The 19,532-nt window shown below is 44.5% G+C and overlaps 1 protein-coding gene across 3 annotated transcripts in view; it reads left to right on the top strand.

Moving 5' to 3' along the window:
- nf2a (NF2, moesin-ezrin-radixin like (MERLIN) tumor suppressor a) overlaps positions 1-19,310 on the top strand; it is a 28,402-nt gene extending 9,092 nt beyond the window's left edge. The window contains exons 5-16 of one of the 3 annotated variants that reach the window (XM_060054705.1): positions 1,512-1,580; positions 1,764-1,846; positions 2,948-3,023; positions 3,581-3,715; positions 3,838-3,912; positions 4,306-4,419; positions 6,174-6,308; positions 6,991-7,208; positions 8,612-8,717; positions 10,208-10,371; positions 13,342-13,501; positions 17,534-19,310. In XM_060054705.1, coding sequence (XP_059910688.1) covers positions 1,512-1,580; positions 1,764-1,846; positions 2,948-3,023; positions 3,581-3,715; positions 3,838-3,912; positions 4,306-4,419; positions 6,174-6,308; positions 6,991-7,208; positions 8,612-8,717; positions 10,208-10,371; positions 13,342-13,501; positions 17,534-17,584 — 1,386 coding nt within the window. In that variant the 3' untranslated portion in view covers positions 17,585-19,310. Of the gene's footprint in view, positions 1-1,511; positions 1,581-1,763; positions 1,847-2,947; positions 3,024-3,580; positions 3,716-3,837; positions 3,913-4,305; positions 4,420-4,806; positions 4,901-6,173; positions 6,309-6,704; positions 6,887-6,990; positions 7,209-8,611; positions 8,718-10,207; positions 10,372-13,341; positions 13,502-17,533 lie in introns of those variants that run through there. The other 2 variants (XR_009526311.1, XM_060054706.1) reach the window with 2 other exon arrangements.
- Positions 19,311-19,532: the final 222 nt, after the last annotated feature.

Here is a 19,532-nt window from a genome sequence, read left to right as displayed (position 1 = left end):
AATCAAAACACTTAAAAAGAAAAAAATAGATGAACGATGTTAAAAGATGAACAGAAACCTTCCAGGAAGGCTTTTCTCATATTTAAACATGTTTTCAAGCATTACTAAGGCCGTGGGGATATTTGAAAATCAATTGCTGCCTGCCAAGGCCATACTGATATTAATTTTGAAACGCAAACAGGAATATGAGACTGGTCTCACAAGGCTAACCCAAGACTCACTTAAATGCTAAATGTGAACACCTCACCATTTAATCAGAATGTGGCAGCCTGACTCCATCCAAGACGTCTGACCTCCTGTCTGGACCTTTTAACATTTGTTAGAAGTGCCCTCTGCAGGGGGTCAATGTGACATTAACAGATGGCCCTGGCCATCCACACAGCTGCTTCCAAACGGTTTCAGTGAGCACTCCCTGACTCGGAGCATTTACTTATAATTGGAGAAAGGATGCGCTGACACTACACATGTTCCTGTTTGCTTTCCTCAGATAAAGGCCAATGCTACTCTGGTCTCAGATGTTCTACTCTGGTCCCGGTTCGTTTACCCATAGGAGGCTGGGATCCGACACGCATGCAGAGTGAACCTCTATTGGGCATAGCAGTGATTTTGTGCTTTAACAAGGATTTATATAAATTTGTCCATAAGCAGCTTAGGAATCCATCTTGCTTGAGGAAATAAGCAGAAGAAAACCATTACAAACCCAGCAGAACAAGACAACAAACAGAGGCACACGCCTAGACAGGATAATGGAATCACAAGCCAAGAGCATGTCCACCCACAAACAAGCAACGACTGTCTTCTGGCACAGGGTATGACAGATAGAAAGAAAATAAAGCAGCAGACCTAATTCCATTCTCAAGGACTTCCACAAAAGACTGGAGAGTAAGCTCCCAGCTCTCCTGCGGGGAATAATGTGGCATCAACAGATCTATAGCTTGGTTCCATCTCGCCTGACCTCAGTCTTACTGCAAATGGCCCACCGGTGCTACCATAGGTTGGCAGCACCGGTGATGTTGTCCAATGAATGACCGAACAGTGATTGGGCCTTGTAGGTGCAAGCTGCAATTACCTGATCGCGTAATGACTGCCATTGATTCCCGCCTATGTACACTACAGGTGTATCTGTGTTATCCTGTGAACCTGTGTTAGCCTGTGTACCTGGGTGTATCTGTGTTAGCCTGTGAACCTGTGTTAGCCTGTCTACCTGGGTGTATCTGTGTTAGCCTGTGAACCTGTGTTAGCCTGTCTACCTGGGTGTATCTGTGTTAGCCTGTGAACCTGTGTTAGCCTGTATACCTGGGTTTATCTGTGTTAGCCTGTGTACCTGGGTGTACCTGTGTTAGCCTGTGTACCCGGGTGTACCTTGTTTATACTGTGTACCTTATTTATACTGTGTACTAATCAATGTAGCCTTGTCGGGCTGTGTACTATGCATCCAAGTCTGTGGACAGGTAACGCAGCCTTGTTAACATAGCCGTGCTTTGTTTCTGTTCTTCCTGTGAATATTTCAGTATGGTGATTATGATGCCAAGCTTCACAAGCCTGGCTTTCTGTCCCAGGAGGAGCTACTGCCTAAAAGAGTAAGTGACTTTCAGATTTTTGTATTACATTTTACCGTCCTCCCATCTCACATCTAGGTTGATGTTAAGCAACGACAGCCTGACCATGATTCCGACTCTTTCCTGAGCAGCTGCGGCTGTGACTCATGTAGTCGGCTCTTCTTGTTCATTTTGTGTATTTTAGTGGCTCCCTCTGCCTTTCAGGTGTTCAACTTGTACCAGATGACTGCAGAGATGTGGGAGGAGCGGATCACGGCGTGCTATGCCGAACACCGCGGCAGGACAAGGTAAAGGTTGTGAAAAGGTTGACCAGTTGTTAGTTGTTTTGCTTGATGCACAATCCAATCAATAGATTACCCGCGGCAGAGTAAAAGCCACTCAAAGCGGCACAGAGGGTTGTGTTACCTATTGGGGAATAGAGTGGGATATTGACTGAGCGCTGACTGTTCCATTGTGGTGGGTCGAGGTGATGTGACACAAAGAGAAAGTGAACGTAGGCTCTGTTCTGCACGATGCCGGTGGGCTCCTGTTGTCTCATGGAAGGTGTTGGGGTATGGAAGGGGGAGTTAGGGTTATTTACAACATGGATAAATTTGCAGTGCATGTTGTTAGGTTGAAACGAAAAAAAAAAAGTAGCTTCTGGTTGTTTGTTTGTTCAGAACGTGCCTCAGGCTTTGTTCCGTTGACAAAGTGAATGACATCTAAAAATGTTGTTTCTCCATTTCTAGCAATGTTATTTGAGATTGCTTAGAGATAACATATATTACACGTTTGACAGCCACTGTTGACTTACAGCTTGTTTATACATTTATAAACCTATTATGATGTCAAATTCCCCCTTAGTCTCTTTTTCTCAGCCACCATATGCCCTTGTTGTTTTTGTTTTGACGGCAGCATCGTAGACGATAAAGCTTACACTCAAGAGCATGTCAACGTCGTTATGTTGACACTAAAGTGTGTGTGTGTGTGTGTGTGTGTGTGTGTGTGTGTGTGTGTGTGTGTGTGTGTGTGTGTGTGTGTGTGTGTGTGTGTGTGTGTGTGTGTGTGTGTGTGTGTGTGTGTGTGTGTGTGTTTTCACCCTAGGTATTAAGAGTGTTCGAGCAGGATGTATTAGTCTCTCTCCTATGGTGCATGACCTCAAAATCCCGTTAATAGAATTGCGGCTGTATTTGTCTGGCAGGGCTTGTGTGAGCACGTATCTTTTGGCCACTCTGATGGGTTCAGCCTCCCTGCCTCTATATGACACAGTTTCCAACGTCAGTATATACATCAAGCGTGCCAGACGTCTGTCTCACACTGTCAACGGGATATAAACCTCTCCCTGATCTTCCTGCTACCCTCCTCTGACACCCTCCATCTCACTGACTTTATTTTTCTCTTTGAACCAGGGATGAAGCTGAGATGGAGTATTTAAAAATAGCCCAGGACCTGGACATGTATGGAGTCAATTACTTTTTCATCCGGGTGAGCCAAGGCCCTTCACTTACCCTTATCAGGCTAAGCCCACATGTCATTTCGAACATGAAATTATAGCTGTACCATGTTCCACACTCCATTACATTCTTAACCATTTGATTTATTTCTTCATACAACTGGCACTGAAGATGTCACTCTTGAATGGTTTGAATTATCGAGGGAGGGTGAACGATTAGTATCATTTTATTTTTTGGGTGATTTCCATTTTATTATTTATGTTCCTGTTGAATAATAGTGCAGGGCCATACGCCGACTGTGATTGATACTTGTTGTACGAGAAAACAACCTTCGCCAGCAAACCAACAAAAAAAACAACACAATATCAATCCCCTGTGTCACCGGCTTTCTGGTAAACAACAGCCCAGTGTGCCCAGCACACAGCTTGCGTCGTTCAAACCAACTCAGACTAACAAATGGCCCAAAAAATGCCCCCGTTCTACCGCCCCTGTGGCCTGCAGCTAGGCCCCTTAGATATCCATTAAGAGTATGTTAACAGGTGTATGGCAAACGCTTCCAATTCACACTCCTTTGTCTCCGGGGTATAGAATAAGAAGGGGACAGATCTGCTGCTCGGGGTGGACGCCCTGGGCCTGCATATCTACGAGCCCGACAACAGACTCACGCCCAAGTGCTCGTTCCCCTGGAACGAGATCCGAAACATCTCCTACAGCGAGAAGGAGGTGAGCTGCTGCCATCGATGTCCCTCCGGCCTTCCCTCCAATGTCTTTGGAATGCAAATGTGAGCGCTGAAGCCACACAATGATGTAGAGGTTTGTAATGAATGTTTTTCCTTCACTTTTAGTTCGCCATCAAACCGCTGTATAAGAAAACCAACGTTTTCAAATTCAACTCCTCCAGGCTGCGGGTCAACAAGCTGGTGAGTGAATATTTTATAGATACATAATATATGAGATATAGATAGATATCTCTCTGGTATATTGTGAATTTTTACTGTGGGTTTATTTTTTATTATACATTGTATTGGAGAAGCACCGTTCTGTCTTACATGTAGGGTAGGTCAGGGCCAATGCTGCTGATGTTGTTTGACTGCACTGCATGTACGCTGATGTACAGGCACCCGCAGCATCATTTATATGCATGACCTGTGCTATAGAAATGAAGGCTACCATCACTGCACTGCTTTCTAAACATTAAACCTCAATAAAGGGCTTAGATATTTATAAGACTCCATCAAGAGTCCATTGAGATCCTGTGCAGGGTATCTGAGGCCATGGAATGACTAATGAATGAGAGGTCTCCCATCTGTCAGATCCTGCAGCTGTGCATTGGGAACCACGACCTGTTTGTGCGCCGGCGTCGGGTGGACTGTCTGGAGGTCCAGCAGATGAAGGCCCAGGCCAAGGAGGAGAGGGCCCGTAAACAGGTTGGGATCCCACAGGGATGAGGAAGAGTGTGGTTGAATTGGCCAATTTTTTACTTATATTTGAACTTTTTTGTGAAAGGTTTTAGTGTGTGTGTGTGTGTGTGTGTGTGTGTGTGTGTGTGTGTGTGTGTGTGTGTGTGTGTGTGTGTGTGTGTGTGTGTGTGTGTGTGTGTGTGTGTGTGTGTGTGTGTGTGGTAGGATGAGGAGAATATATATAATTCACTTCTAGGCAATAGAGATTCTTCCACCGGCTGGGTGATCGGTCTATTTAATCTTGCTGTTGGTCTTTTGTTGTTGTGTGCTGACATTTTAGACTATCTTAGATTTTTGCACTTTTGGCCGCTCTGAGTCAAACCACGGCACGCTGAATTAGGTTTCTATTACCAGATGATACGCAGCGAGGTGTGTCGGACCACGCTGGAGATGGACCATCTCCGGTGTCGGGCCAAAGCCAGGCCGACCTGCCTCCAAGCAGGCTGGGGTAACCCAAGCCCTGACTGCTCTTTGGAGCACAAAGCTCTCTCTCAATTTATAGGATAATCGACCTATAAACATACTATCACTGTGCGTTCTTGTGTCTGAGACACTATTGAGTTCCCTGGCTTGATACGTTGTCATTTTTTTTTTCGTTCTTGTACAACACTATAATAGCCTTATTAAAAAGGGTTGCTGAAATAGGCCAGATCTCTTAAAGATTAGTCTTGTTCTAAAGACGGGACATTGGATGATATTTCACACTATTATGTTTCACTCTGGGAACCATGTCTAAAACATTGTCCAATGTGTTAACAGGACTCATATGAAATAAATAATTTCTCAATGAGCTATTTATATAAGCTAGCAAAAAATGGGGGAATATTAAACTTCAAACTCGATTCATCATCGCAGAGAAAATAGGGTAACTTCTTCTTCGTCTGTGAAACAAACCAAATATGTGTAATGTCTCTTAAATGAATGAAGAGAATTATAGAACTATATAGACTACTGTGTGTGTGTGTGCGTGTGTCACGCATTCAAGCGGCGGTCCTTGGTGGGCTGCCACACTGAGTCAGACCAGGACAGTAAAGTGTAATGGAAAAAGGGCATTATTTTCACTGTCTATCCATCCAATTCCCTCTATAAATCAATATATGGCGGGAGGTATCGTTGTGTTGGCTGATGAAATCGATTGTTAAAGAGTGCAAACGGGAACCTTATCTCATGTTCAAAAGATCACTGGCATCTGTTTCTTCTTTTCTCAGTCATAAAGCTAAAATAACTCAAATCCATTTATGCTTAATCTTTAAATATCCTCTGCTAATATCCCTTTGCTCCCATTTCACCTCTTTGCAACATCTAGTATAGACTCCACGGGCCTGATTGACAGTTAACCTGGCCAATTATTGCATTGGCAGTCCTGCCCAGTAACCGTTTTTCAGGGGAACCTGTTCACCGTTGCTATCCAGGGGAGGGATTAGCGTAGCGTCTACCAATCTACACGCCTTTACGGTAACCGGCTTATGCAAGCAGGTGGCATCGACAGGTGCTCTGAATCCAATCATAACGTTAGAAGATATCACAGGTTAATCGGATAAGACGTTGGGCAGATATTCACGCTCTGTGATGAATCTAAAACAGGAAGCGAACGGCATCCTTGGTGAACTCCAAACTAAAGGTGCCTGGGCGCTGAACGACCACACAGGCTGTGGTTTTATTTTTTATTTTAGTGGCATGCCGCCTGTACTGAGATGCTGTGTTCTCCGTCTGGGGGGCAGCTGGAGCGCCAGCGGATGGAGCGGGAGAAGCAGCGGGAGAAGCATCTCCGGGAGGAGGCGGAGCGCGCCCGCGACGACCTGGAGAGACGGCTGAGGCAGCTCAAGGAGGAGGCCGACATGGCCAACGAGGCCTTGGTGAGAGAACATCAGCGCTCTCTCTTCCCCCATCAGCTAGAATTGTCTTATCATGTCCCCCCCCCCCCCCCCACCACCACCACCACCACAACATACTCATTATTTTATTCCTCCTTATGCCACACCCCAAAACCCTTCCTCTGCCTTCTCCGTAAAGCCTAAAATACACCGCCGGCGAACGGCGAGCATCAAAACCCCACCCCTATTATTTTCAATTCACAACCCCAACACCGGCGAGGGCTAGGCGCACGGCAGCACTCGTCGGCGCGCCACCCCCGTGACCCTTAACGCCCTCCAATGGCCTATGGCCCAGCGTCACCGCCCCTGAAAAAAGAGCATTTCCTTAAAGCTGAAAAAGTTGACAAGTCTGCATGCCTTGGACCTCCCGTTGCACAGGAAGCTGCAGCGCGACGCTTCCTGTTGGTGCTCGAGGCGGCACTTGACGGGCGTCACAGACACGCCGCGGCGCAGTGCCGCCAGGGTTTTCCGGGCTTAACATTCTTCTGCAACCCCTCCCAACCACCCAACCTCTGTACTGGCTCTCCCTCCTCTGGGCCCCCTCTCCTCACACTTCTCTCTCTCTCTCCCCCAACCCTCCTCCTCGTCACGTGGCTGTCCTCCCCCTCTCTCTCTCCCCCCCCCTCTCTCCCCCTGTGCCCCGGCTCTCCCCCGGGGTCCTCAGATGCGTTCGGAGCAGACGGCGGACCTGCTGGCGGAGAAGGCCCAGATCGCCGAGGAGGAGGCCCAGCTGCTGGCTCAGAAGGCGGCGGAGGCCGGGCTGGAGACGCAGCGCATCAAGGTGAGGGCGCTGCGCGGCCAGGAGGAGCGCCGCGCCATGGAGCAGAAGATGCTGGAGGCCGAGATGCTCGCCCTCAAAATGGCAGAGGAGTCGGAGAGAAGGTGGGGAAAGGAGAGTGGGGGGGGGGGCGGCGTGTGTGTGTGTGTGTGTGTGTGTGTGTGTGTGTGTGTGTGTGTGTGTGTGTGTGTGTGTGTGTGTGTGTGTGTGTGTGTGTGTGTGTGTGTGTGTGTGTGTGTGTGTGTGTGTGTGTGTGTGTGTGTGTGTGTGTGTGTGCGCGCGCCTCAGGTGCTGCTGTGGTATGGTTCAAGATGTTGCTCCCTGGCCTTCTCTTGCTCCCACCCGGGTGCTTGGATAAATTCAGACAAGCTTCACACTCCAACCTCCCATTGCTCCTAACTAACCTGACCTTCAACCTCATATGACCTTCAACCTCATATGACCTCCCTCACACTAAGTTTAGAATCACACACCGCTTATATACATCGCAGGTGTATATCCCCCATTTCTATTGTATTTTGTATCACATAGAACACACCACTGCTTTTTTTTTTTATCGTGATCGTGCACCGGTACTGGCAGATCAGTTTCGGATCTAATAGTGGATGAGATCTAATTAGCACCCTACACACACACACACACACACACACACACACACACACACACACACACACACACACACACACACACACACACACCCCTCTGAAGTGACCATGTTCCACAGATGCTGCTTTTCAACGCCTCGCTGCAATTTATTAGCCACTCATCTCAAACGGTTTCCATTAACAGCTTCCCAAAACCAGTAGCTTACGGACGGCGAGTGTTTTGGCCATCAGAGCAGCATCCAGCAGAGGTACTCTGCATGCTAATGGAGAACAGATTCCCCCCAGAGCCATCACTGCACACAGCCAAACTCCCACAACAAAACTCCTAAACCAGACAATTAGGAGCTCAAAAGTTTCGACTAATACAGGTATTAGTCAAATGTAGTGTGTGTGTGTGTGTGTGTGTGTGTGTGTGTGTGTGTGTGTGTGTGTGTGTGTGTGTGTGTGTGTGTGTGTGTGTGTGTGTGTGTGTGTGTGTGTGTGTGTGTGTGTGGCGGTACTGTTTGGGGGCACCACATTTATCTTCAATAATACGCTCCCCTCAGTGAGAACCCAAGCGCTGCTTATTGTGGATCCATTTGCATGGTTCCGCTCTACTGGTAAATGTGTGGCTTTTAAATGTTAGCTCAGGCCTGCAGATTTGTTTGTGTATTTGATATCCACTGTTACTCGTGTGTGTGATGTCCACTGTAGTGTGCGTGTATGTGTGTGGGATCCACTAACGCTAGTGTGTGTGATATCCACAGTAACGATAGTTTGTGTGTGTTATATCCAATAAAGTTAGTGTGTCTGTTTATTTGTGTGTTATATCAACTGTAACGCTAGTGTGTGTGTGTGTGTGTGTGACTTCTAGTATATGTATGTGTTGTGACATCCACTCTAATGCATGGCTCCTTATCCAGAGCGAAGGAGGCGGAGCAGCTGAAACAGGACCTACAGGAGGCCAGGGAGTCTGAGCGCAGGGCCAAGAACAAGCTGCTGGAGATCACCAGCCAGGCGGTTGGCCCGGTAACAGCCTTCCCTCACTCTCTGTCTCTGTCTCTCTCTCTCAGTCTCTTCTCTATCACTCTGTCTCTCACTCCCGCTCTCTCTCGCTCCCTTTCCTCCTCTTCCCTCTGTCTTTCTCTCATGCTCTGGCTCTTTTGCTCTCCTTCTCTTTGTGTCTATGCTTGCCCAGTCTTAACTTAAAGGGGACCTATTATGCTTTTTCGACTTTTATGACCTATAAACGTTGTTATAATGATTGATAGTCATGTTTAACCATACTAAAGTGTCAAATAATGACGTGCATGCATTTCGACGTGTTCCCTGCTGACAGTCTGGGGTGGCTGTGCAGAGCGCTAAACAATCGGGACAACGTTTGCATTCACTTGTTCACATTTCCGGGAAATCATCTACGTAGAGGCACTCCTGCCGCGCCCCCATATGCCTGGTCAAATCTGCCCGCGCGCGCGCTTCAAGGAAGGTAACCAATCACAACGGAGTTGGGTTGGCAGGAGGGGGGCGAGCGGGCGGAGAAGGACGAAACCGAGCGTTGACAGAGAATGCTGAAAGCGCCCAGATGAGAGGAAGAGTTTCCCGAAAATCGACATCGTTTTTTGTGTATGGTTAAACATGACTATCAATCATTATAACAACGTTTATAGGTCTTAAAAGTCGAAAAGCATAATAGGTCCCCTTTAAACACAATAGACCCAAAGACCCACACGGCTCACGTTGCCTTACGCAGACGGCTGTACGGATGTAGCCTTCCTTCCCCGTCCGAAACGGAAGAATTCACATGCAGTCACCCTCGCGGTATCCGCCCACACATACAAAACCTCAACTCACACAAAACCCACGCAGACAAAACCCACGCGCAGCTATGAATGGACAACCCTGCTCACACGCTCTTGAGGTGCACACAGAAACACACACGCACGGGTGGATGGAACAGGCTGTCGGTACAACTTATAGACCGCACCGTCTCTAACACACCTGCTGCAATCACTCTGTAGTGCTTAATGTTGGCCCTGGTCAAACGGCTCTGATCATACTTAGTGCTGGACTGTGACGGTTGTGTTTTCATCCGTACGTTGTACCAGGCCTGCTTCCTATCTGGGGGTCACCTGCACTGCACCTGACGCATAACCCTCAAGTTTCGCTAGTGAAACTATAGTTCCCTGAAATGCTGGTGTGAGCCGTCTGGTTCCCTGGCACCCCATTACAGCCCATTTTCCACCATCCCAGCCCCCATGGTGTTTGTTTGCAATCGGCTTCTAGTCTTGACCTTCCTCCCCATCTTATGTGTTATCTTGAATCACACTTACCCCATCTCAACCACCGTGCGACCAAACGTGCACATCCACACACACGGAAACGTACAGAGACTGACACAGACACAAAGACACACATTCTCAAATTCTCCTGCCCTTTCACTTCACACTACCGTCTCCTATCCCCCACTATAAATATTCCTTTTACGCCTGTCCTCTCCTTCTGATTGCTATCACCCCCAGCCTCCAGCGGCTGACGTCAGGCCTGCGGTCCTGAGCTCCCCCCAGCCCCAGCCTCCCCTTGCAGACCTGATGCCTCAGGACCTGAGCTTCAGCCGGGAGAACCTCAGCTTTGACTTCAAGGACACCGACATGAAGCGCCTCTCCATGGAGATTGAGAAGGAGAAGTGAGTCTGCCCCCGACTACCCCCCACTTCGGGGCCTGTTAGTCTGGTCCATTCAGTTTCAGCTTCATTCCTGTTATTCATCGTATGTAATTAAGATTTGAGAGTTGAAGGAGAGAGAGCCGCAGAATAAATGCACGCTCCTTCTCTGCTCCCTCCCTTCCTCCCGTGCTTCATTCCTTCCTACGTAACGCTGTGTGAGCAAATGTGATTGACTGGCGAGATGGAACTCCAAACCCACAAGGGAAGATAGACCATCTGATTGGTCAGATGGTCTTTGACAGCAGGAGCTGTCAAAAAAGTAGTTTCATATTTTCACATTTTTACTGCGCATTTCACTTCTTAGCTATTTTATTTTTTATTTAGAAGTTTAATGCGCAGGTTTCTAGTCAAGACTAATTTGTAACCCCTGTCCCTGGTTAGGCCTTTGCTAAAAGTAACACACAAATAAAAATACAGAAGACATAATATACAGGAGACATAAAGACAAAAACAAGGACAATGATGTGTGTGTGTGTGTGTGCGTGCGTGTATGTGTGTGCGTCCATTGACGCGCGAGTGTGCGTGCGGGTCAATGTTGACAGGGTTAATTCAGCTTCAACCATTGTTTTACTTGTGTGTTAAAAACATTGAGCTCTGTCAATGTTTTAAAGGGGACATATCATACCTCCAGGTGTGAGTGTGATCAGCCATTACAAGCAGGTATGAAAATGTGCAGCATTTTGACATCACAGGTGGGCGTGTCCACCTAGATGTGTGCTGGATAGATCAGTCTACCAGCCTACCCAGTGGACTGTAGCAAACGTTCCTCATCTATCAGTCACACTGTTATGTCACAATGCTGCACATTTTTAACACGGCTTGTAATGGCTAATCACATTCACACCTGGACTGGTGGTATGATATGTCCCCTTTAATTTCTGATGGTAATGTATTCCAAAGTTTAGTGCCTTTTGCTACAAAGGATGATTATCCGAATGTGGTTTTGCGTTTCGCTGTTCTACAATTTCCACTCGTTGCACCCCTAGTTCTAATTCTACTGTTCAGTTTACTTTTTTTTTTCATTTTTTTTTTCTTTCAAATTTGGCAATGATGCCATCTAGTAGGTTTCTGATCCATTATTTTAACTTTTTAAGTGCCTGTTTGTATAATGATTGTATTGGTGTCATTTTTGTTTTGGTTGGCTTGACCCCAAACGGTTATACAATATGACAAATGGGAAAATATCATGGCATGCATAAATTGTTGTGCTGCTTTAAGAGGTATATATAGTCTTATTAGGCAAAAGCAATTTAAGTTGGTCTTGACAGTCTTGCATAGCTTCTTAACATGTCAAATTTAAAGAATCTAAAATAACACCTACAATTTTGAACTCATCTGCTTGATCTATCTCTCATCAATCTTTACTCTTGAATTTTCGTTGGCTTTTCTTTTAATTGAAAAGCACATCGACACTGTCTTTTAAGAATGATTGTTTATGAGCCACTGGGATACACCAGACATCTCTTCTGACAGTTTTGTCTGCCAACTGAGTCGTTTTTGCAGACAGAAATTCACAAATACCACGGTGTCGTCTGCATGCATTTGGCATCTGGCTTTTTACAACTGTCTGGTAAATCATCATGAGATATGAACGGAACCAAGCAATTGCCTCATCTGAGCAATTAAATGTTTTGAGTTTATTGAGGAGAATTTCATGGTTAACGGTATCAAAGTCTTTTCTCAAATCCAAGAATACTGCCACCACTACATTCCCCTAATCTAATAACTGTTTTATAGTTTCTGTGAGGTAGCGGTTTTCCAACTCTGTTGAGTACCTTGCTCTGAACCCAAATTGTTTGGGGTGCAGTAGATGTTTAGCAGGTTGTATGCAGTAGATGTTTAGCAGGTTGTATGTTTCAACTTACACTGTTTAGCAAAATTTTTCTCAAGAACTTTTGAGAATGCAGGTAAGATAGATATCGGCTCATAATTAGAGACCAGGTCAGGTGAACCAGACTTGTGAATAGGAGTTAGAATAATTGCTTTTTTCCAGGGCTCAGAAAATTCATTACTTCTGATGGAGCAGTGGACAACATGAGTCACTGGCACTTGAACAACAGAACTGTGTTTTTAAATAATTAAAGTATCCAATCCAAAATAATCCTTAGCCTTACATTGCCGTAACTTCATTATAACTTTACCAATCTCGCTTTGATTTACCTCTTTAATATGAAAAGAAGTCAAGAGATCTCTCTGTATATCATCAAACTCAATTGGTCGGAAGTTAGTTGCCAGTTCCTCAACTGATCTAGTGAAAAATTTATTAAATTCATTAGCAATTTCCAATGCATCATTACTAACTGTTCCATTTATATTAATTTCCACATTAGATCTTTTCATATTTGATGCACAATTAGTCAAAGTATTTAGATGTTTCCAGAGTGCTGTGCTTTTCCCTTTTGAGTCAGCAATTAGTTGCATAAAGTAACAGGTTTTTGCCATACGCAACTCTTTTGTTATCTTATTTCTTAAACCTTTGAAAATAAGTGTCTGAATTATTTCTGGTTACCAATCAATGTTAAAGTGCAAGATCCCTTTTCTTCATTAGTTGGTGAATAGCCTTATTTAGCCACGGTAAAGCCGTGGAACGACGTGGCTTTCTCAATTTCTGAGTGTATTTCTGCAAATCTAACGGTTTGCTAAGCCTTTAACACCAGATGACTCTCAAATTATGGCTGTTAAAAACCTTCCTACAGAACCTTTTGATGATTAATCGCTATACAGGAGCTGATGGCCAACCAATCGACAAGAGACCAGAGACTTTAATGTCAGCATTCAGCATGTTGGAATTTGATAGCGTAACCCTATTGACATCCTGTTACCCTGGTCTCTAATGGCATTTAGGCTTTGTTTTAATTTATTTTATTATATATTTATATATTTATCAACACTTGCGTGTGTGTTTGTGTGTGTGTGTGTGTGTGTGCTTAGGGTGGAGTACATGGAGAAGAGCAAGCACCTGCAGGAGCAGCTGAACGAGTTGAAGACCGAGATCGAGAGTTTGAAGCTGAAAGAGCGCGAGACGCCATTGGACATCCTTCACAACCAGAACACAGAACAGGGAACCAGCAAGCACAGCAACTTCAAAAAGGTGAGCATGGCAGACACATGCACGTGCAAGCACACGCACATGCACACAAACACAACGAAAGAGTCGTCTGTATTCGTGCAATCATGAGCTGGCTGCACACCATAGCCTCTACTCGCTTGCATCATCCCATGTCTCTTCTCAGATAAGTGATGCCCATGTGTATAAACACACGAACATCAGTAGAATATATATACGTAATATAAAAATCGATGATACTGATTAGGGCCCGACCGATTCATCAGCCTGCCGATTTAATCGGCCGATTATAGCCTTTTTGAAAATAATCAAAATCTGCCAAAAAGACGCAGATTACAACCGATTATTATTTTTTTATTTTTTTAAATGTTATTGCGCTTAGTATCCTGCAGATTGCGCTCCTACTCGCCTTGCTAACTAACAACTTAAGCTGGAGTAAAAAAGAGGAGATTGAATTTTACCGTACAACATGAAAGCATGCTCGCTCAGGCAGCTGCGCGCTCACCTCACCAATGTACACAAGACGCGTTGTTTGAGCATGTTGTGCCTGTTTTTCTTTAGGTCCCAGGCCATGTTAATTTGTTATACTGTAGACTCTAACGGTGAGACCATACTGCTCAGCACGCACGTGTTAGTCACTGCTCACGAGCGCAGCACATTGGGAGTTAGTTATTTATTTTACATTACACTCATTTTTGACTGTAAATGTATTCTAAAACACTCAAAGGTTCTGCATTCAATTCACATATTCGTCAAAAGTGTTTAAAGTATATTTAAGGTATCAAAAACTACGTTTTATAAGCTTTTTTTTGTTTCGTTTTTAATCGGCCGATTAAATCGTAATCGTAATTTTTCTCTGAAAATAATCGGCATCGGCACTCAAAAATCAATATCGGTCGGGCCCTAATACTGATACCTCCAAAGTACATGTTTTGTTTCATGGATCTCCTTTTCCACATCCAAGCCTCACCATCATCATCCTCATCATCATCATCACCATCCTCACAGACACTCTTTGTAGTTGTGTGTGTGTGTGTGTGTGTGTGTGGTTAATGAACCATTATGCGATGACCTGTAATGGCGCATCTGGGAGAGAGCAGACCACAACGTACCACGGGTGAGGCGGTTGTTTTGGAATGCAAGACGGTGGCGTCCTCTGTCAGCCTCTGGGTCTGAGGACACACGGCACAGCGGCGACGGCGCACATTATGTTGGGAGTGGAGCAATGATCTGAAATAAAGCAGAAAATTACAAGGGAAGAAAAGCCCTGAGATGACAGCCGGTACACACTAGTGGAGGGTTTCCGTTTCATTCAACCGCACAGCAGCGGGGCGAGGATACACGGCTGAGCGCTTTTAATGAATGGATTCAATAGATAGTCTGATTGAGAAAGTTGAGAGAGCAATCGTTTATCGTTTTATTTTTAAAACCAGTCAAAAGTATCATAGTCAATTTTAAGCAATTGGTCTATGCGCATTGCATGCTTAAATAAAGGGTGCCCTCCCTCCCTCTTCTCCCCTCTCACTGTGAAGAAGCTAATTATATAGGGTGGGGGGGTGCTAATTGATTCTGCTTGCCGACTAGTCATCTGGATTGATGAGGCTCCAGTGGTGAACAAGCAGTGTTCAAAGTCTTCCAAATTGAACTGAAACTGCGTGTGGTTGTGTGTGTGTGGTTGTTGTGCAGATTGCAGGTTCTTGAATCAGCTGACAGTGTTTTAGCACAATTTTAAAGGAGCCAATATTGATTTGAGGTTAGGCAGAGGGGAGAGAAGCCTTGGGGGGGGGGGGGGTGCTGGGGTTCTGCAGCAACCGGAGGCCTAGACAGAATGGGGCTACAGTAAAGCCACTGGGGAGAGAGAGAAGGAATGAGCCCCTTAAACCCGCACGGCAGTTTTGAAGAAGCAATCAGCGTCTGCAGACACTGTTACCCAAAGCGACTAATGGGTGAAGCAGAAAACAGGCAAAGCATAAGATCAATGCACTTCTGAGTGCTGCAACACCAAGTACTCTATTCTACGGAGTGCAGAGTTGCTTGGGAATCCTAACTTTTTGAGTAGGAGTATAATGTATGCTCTAAATTCAAGGGCCATAAGTAAAGCAAAGAAAACACAGAATCAGGTGACACAGGTCTCACGGGCAGCTCAATAAGGTGAGTGTAAATGTGACATTAAGCCATCTGGGCAGCCCGAATCCACTGGAGGCCAGTTGATTTCACTCCAGTTAAGTCTACTGTGGAAGATTAACGACCCAATGCATCTCCATTCAGACCCCGGCGCGGCAGGCTCCAACTACTACCTACCTTGGTTGGATGAGCTCACTCGCAATAGCTGAGTGAAACATTTTGTCCACAACCAATTCTGTGTATCTGACACCAACAGCACAGGAGTTTAGCCGTTTCCTACAGACTGCATTACTGCAGAGTTCGGAGCACAAAGGAAGCTGCCTTTGTGCCAGGGGCCTATTCAACCCTGTAGGATTTCACTTACGTTTTCTGGCAGGCTGCTGGGCCTCCCATGAAGCGTGCTTACTTGCATGGACACAGCTCGAACAACATTCTTTTTCCAGATGTAAATTAGCCCCTTTTGTACGTGCAAATTTCAACACACAACCGTGTATCTCACATTTCTCCCTGTGTGCACCTTATTGCACACGTTCCAATGACAGCTGTCCCAAACTAAAGTTATATTTAAAGAACACAGAGTTGAACACTGTAGTCTCTTTCAGACACGTTGTGTACAGTGAGTTACCCAAACATCACCATCTAAAAACTCTACAGTAGTCCCCAGGATTCCTGGTGGAATCAGTCTAATATATGCTCTTCAAAGTTACTTATAATTCCCTCACATCATTTGAATTGTAAGGACTCGCACATCCAAACCGGTAGTGCCGTTGCCAGTTCAGAAGTGCATGTTCAATATGAAGAAAAGTCCCACACTCGGCAACTAACATTGCCGCAGCTTTACTTCGAAGAAACGTTTTGGTCCAAGACCTTCAACAGACTCATCTGTCACCAAGATGCATTCGCTCACCTGGAAACAAATGTGAGGCTGGAAGAAAACCGCCCTGCCAAATTGTAAAAGGTTGTGCGTGCTTCATTCAGTGCTGAAAGAGCTAGAGGAAGCGGAAATGAGCTGTCCGTCTAAAAGGACAGGCGGCTGTCTGCAGCAGACCACCGACGCTTCACTCAAGCTGCGTGGGGCAACAATTAAGTGCATTGATCTGGACAAGGCTCTGTCCTGTCAGATGGTCTTCACAGTGGAGAGTGATCTATCTAAAGCCTAAACATCTCATACAAACACCAGGGATTGGGTCTTGGAGAGCGCTCCAAACCCCTCTGACTGAATCTGAACAAACAATACGAACGGACACAATTAGAAATAAAAGGTGAAGGCTGGTAATGGCGAGAGTAGCTTGGGTTCTATTTTGCCTCTTCTAAAACTAGGGGACATTTTTTTAGAAAGGCCTTAAACGTTTGAATAACCTGGATCTACAAATGACCTACAACCCCCAGCTGTCAGGTAGCTGTAGTTGACCAGGAAATGGAATAAAGTCACTGGAGAGGATAAACGCTATTAAGGAGAAAAGTTGTTGATGTTGGTTTCAGGACTCGTACCCCCTCGAGCATGGTCTGCAGCGGGGCGTAGAAACGAACGGCACTTTGAAGTAAAAAGGTGTTTTTAAGGATTAGAGAGACCCTGCTCACCTTTTTGCTGCATTCAATCATGCTCTTGGAATGGCCGTTGAAGCTTTGTCAATACAGATATTGTTGGAGGCAGGGAGAGATTGATCTCTCTCTCTGTGTTCAATATTCCCCCCTTTTGTTTTTTCATGAAATCATTCAATCTTTACATTTTTATTTCATCAATAATCATTTATACTGCATAAAGAACCACATAATCCATATTGAAGAATTCTTGCAATTCAAGAAGGGAGATGTGTGATTCCCGAAGCAGCGATCCCAGTAACGTTTGTGTTGTGGTCTGGATCATCGTACGTTTATTTTTGTATTTAAAGCTCAATGTGTTTTTGCTTCTTTTTTTTGTGTTTCTTGCAGCTAACACTGCAGAGCACCAAATCCAGAGTGGCCTTCTTCGAAGAACTTTAACGCACACGCACTGCTTTTTAAATGGAAATGTGCCTTGGAACTTTTTGCCGTCTACATTCCTGGTGCGTGCAAGTGATTTGCCGTGCTCCATGACCTCACTCACAGCCTCCTGGAAATCGCCATGGTTACCATGCACCGGCCACCTCCTTAATTAACTCTGTGGATCATGGACAGAAGCAGAGAACTCGCAGAGCAAGGTTCCATATTTTCGTCTTTTTGACACTCAGTCAGAATTGTAAAATGTGGATCCGTTTCTTTACTAAGAAACACATTTTTTCATTCTGGAAGTTGAAAAGCAAAAAAATATCTGACAATGTTATTAGTTATTTCTGCTGAACATTTGAGCAAATTATACTGTTTGAACTTTCAAGGTGACCTCATAACAATATTCAGTTCCAAATGTTCCTACTGGAGTCTGAATAACTTGATGCATTCTGGGAATTTGAAAAGTAATTTTAAGAAGTCCATATCAATGTCTACTTGAAGTCAAATAGGTCCACGGATTTGGCTGAATACATACATACATGCAATACAATAGATTGTTCTATATCAAATTGAAATTGATGAATAGAATATCTGCCTTTTTACTGCATAATGTATATTATACTCTGCATAATTTGTGCACTACAGGTCTTGAACATACCCCCTTCATCTCAGAACTTTATAAAAGTTGACGATTTGTGTTAAGCTAAAAGACTAAAGATGCATCTTATTTTTATCATACACCATTGCGAACCGTGCAAGACTCTCTGGACCTGTTCTCTGGGTATGAAGAGCATGCTTCACTACAGAACAAAATTTATCCGGATAATTCATCAGGGTTTTGTATTTTAGTATCATGATGCATTATCCGTGCATTACCATATGATCAAGATTATCAGACATATAAACCGCTGCATAACATTTGCTTTTTTAATCTTTAAACAAGTACACAAATCTATACAAACATATTCAATGTTTACTTTAAGCCGTGGAAGCTATATTTTTCATAATCTATTTCTTACTGCAACTGACCAACTTATGTTTTTTATATTTGAGTAAAATCTTTCAACTTTGGGGTTCATGCAGAATATGAACAACCCGTTTCTTTAACGGTGAAGAAGGTTAGTGAAGAAGGTAAGAAGTGTTTATTTAGGCTGTGCTCCTGTGTACACGTTTCTCCCTCAAGGATGCGTTCTTTCTGTGTTTTTGTGATTAAATTGAGCCCATGTTACTACGACATGAGGCCTTTATCTGTACTTGTTGTTTCCATATATCATGCTACGTGGTTAGCGGTTGCTAGCCATTATCTCAGAATAGGGTACTCTGAGCTGAAGTACAAGTGCACTATGGTCTGCTTGGAAAGGACCTGACAGAAATTGGAACTGCATGATGGAGAGGCCTGTATTGACTGTGGCCCATTCTCAATAGGGATCACAATGGTTAATTTTGGAAATATCCACTTGCTCGGGTTTGTATCTATTTTGACCTAATGTTACATGTTGGATCAATCTTTTTTTTTTGTATGTGAACTATGTATGATTCTTGTATTATACTTAATGTGTTGGGAAAATGTACTTCATTCCTGCCTTCCCTAAACAAGCATAGTAAGCAATATATTAATACATATTTTTTGGTTTACTCTGGGATAAATTATATATTTTTTCTATGAACAACTTCTACAGAGTAAATATATTACAGAAATGTATTTTTTTTGTGCGCGAGGATCAAATAAATGTCTTATTCTATTCTATTTCTATACCTTCCTCTCAACCGACGTTTCTCCAGACACAAGGTTCAGGAGTGGTTCTGTAAGGTCTCCTCCTCAGACGTCCTTCATACCAACTAGTAAACGGAGTCTCCTGGCCTTTAAAGATATTCAATTACACCTCTGGAATGAACCAAGTGTTGCATTACGCCTCCACCATTACCACCAACTTGTCTTCGATCACACACACATCTACTGGAG

The sequence above is a fragment of the Gadus macrocephalus genome, chromosome 6, assembly GCF_031168955.1.
Source record: "Gadus macrocephalus chromosome 6, ASM3116895v1".
Lineage (NCBI taxonomy): Eukaryota > Metazoa > Chordata > Actinopteri > Gadiformes > Gadidae > Gadus > Gadus macrocephalus.
This window is presented reverse-complemented; position numbering and strand designations above follow the sequence as displayed.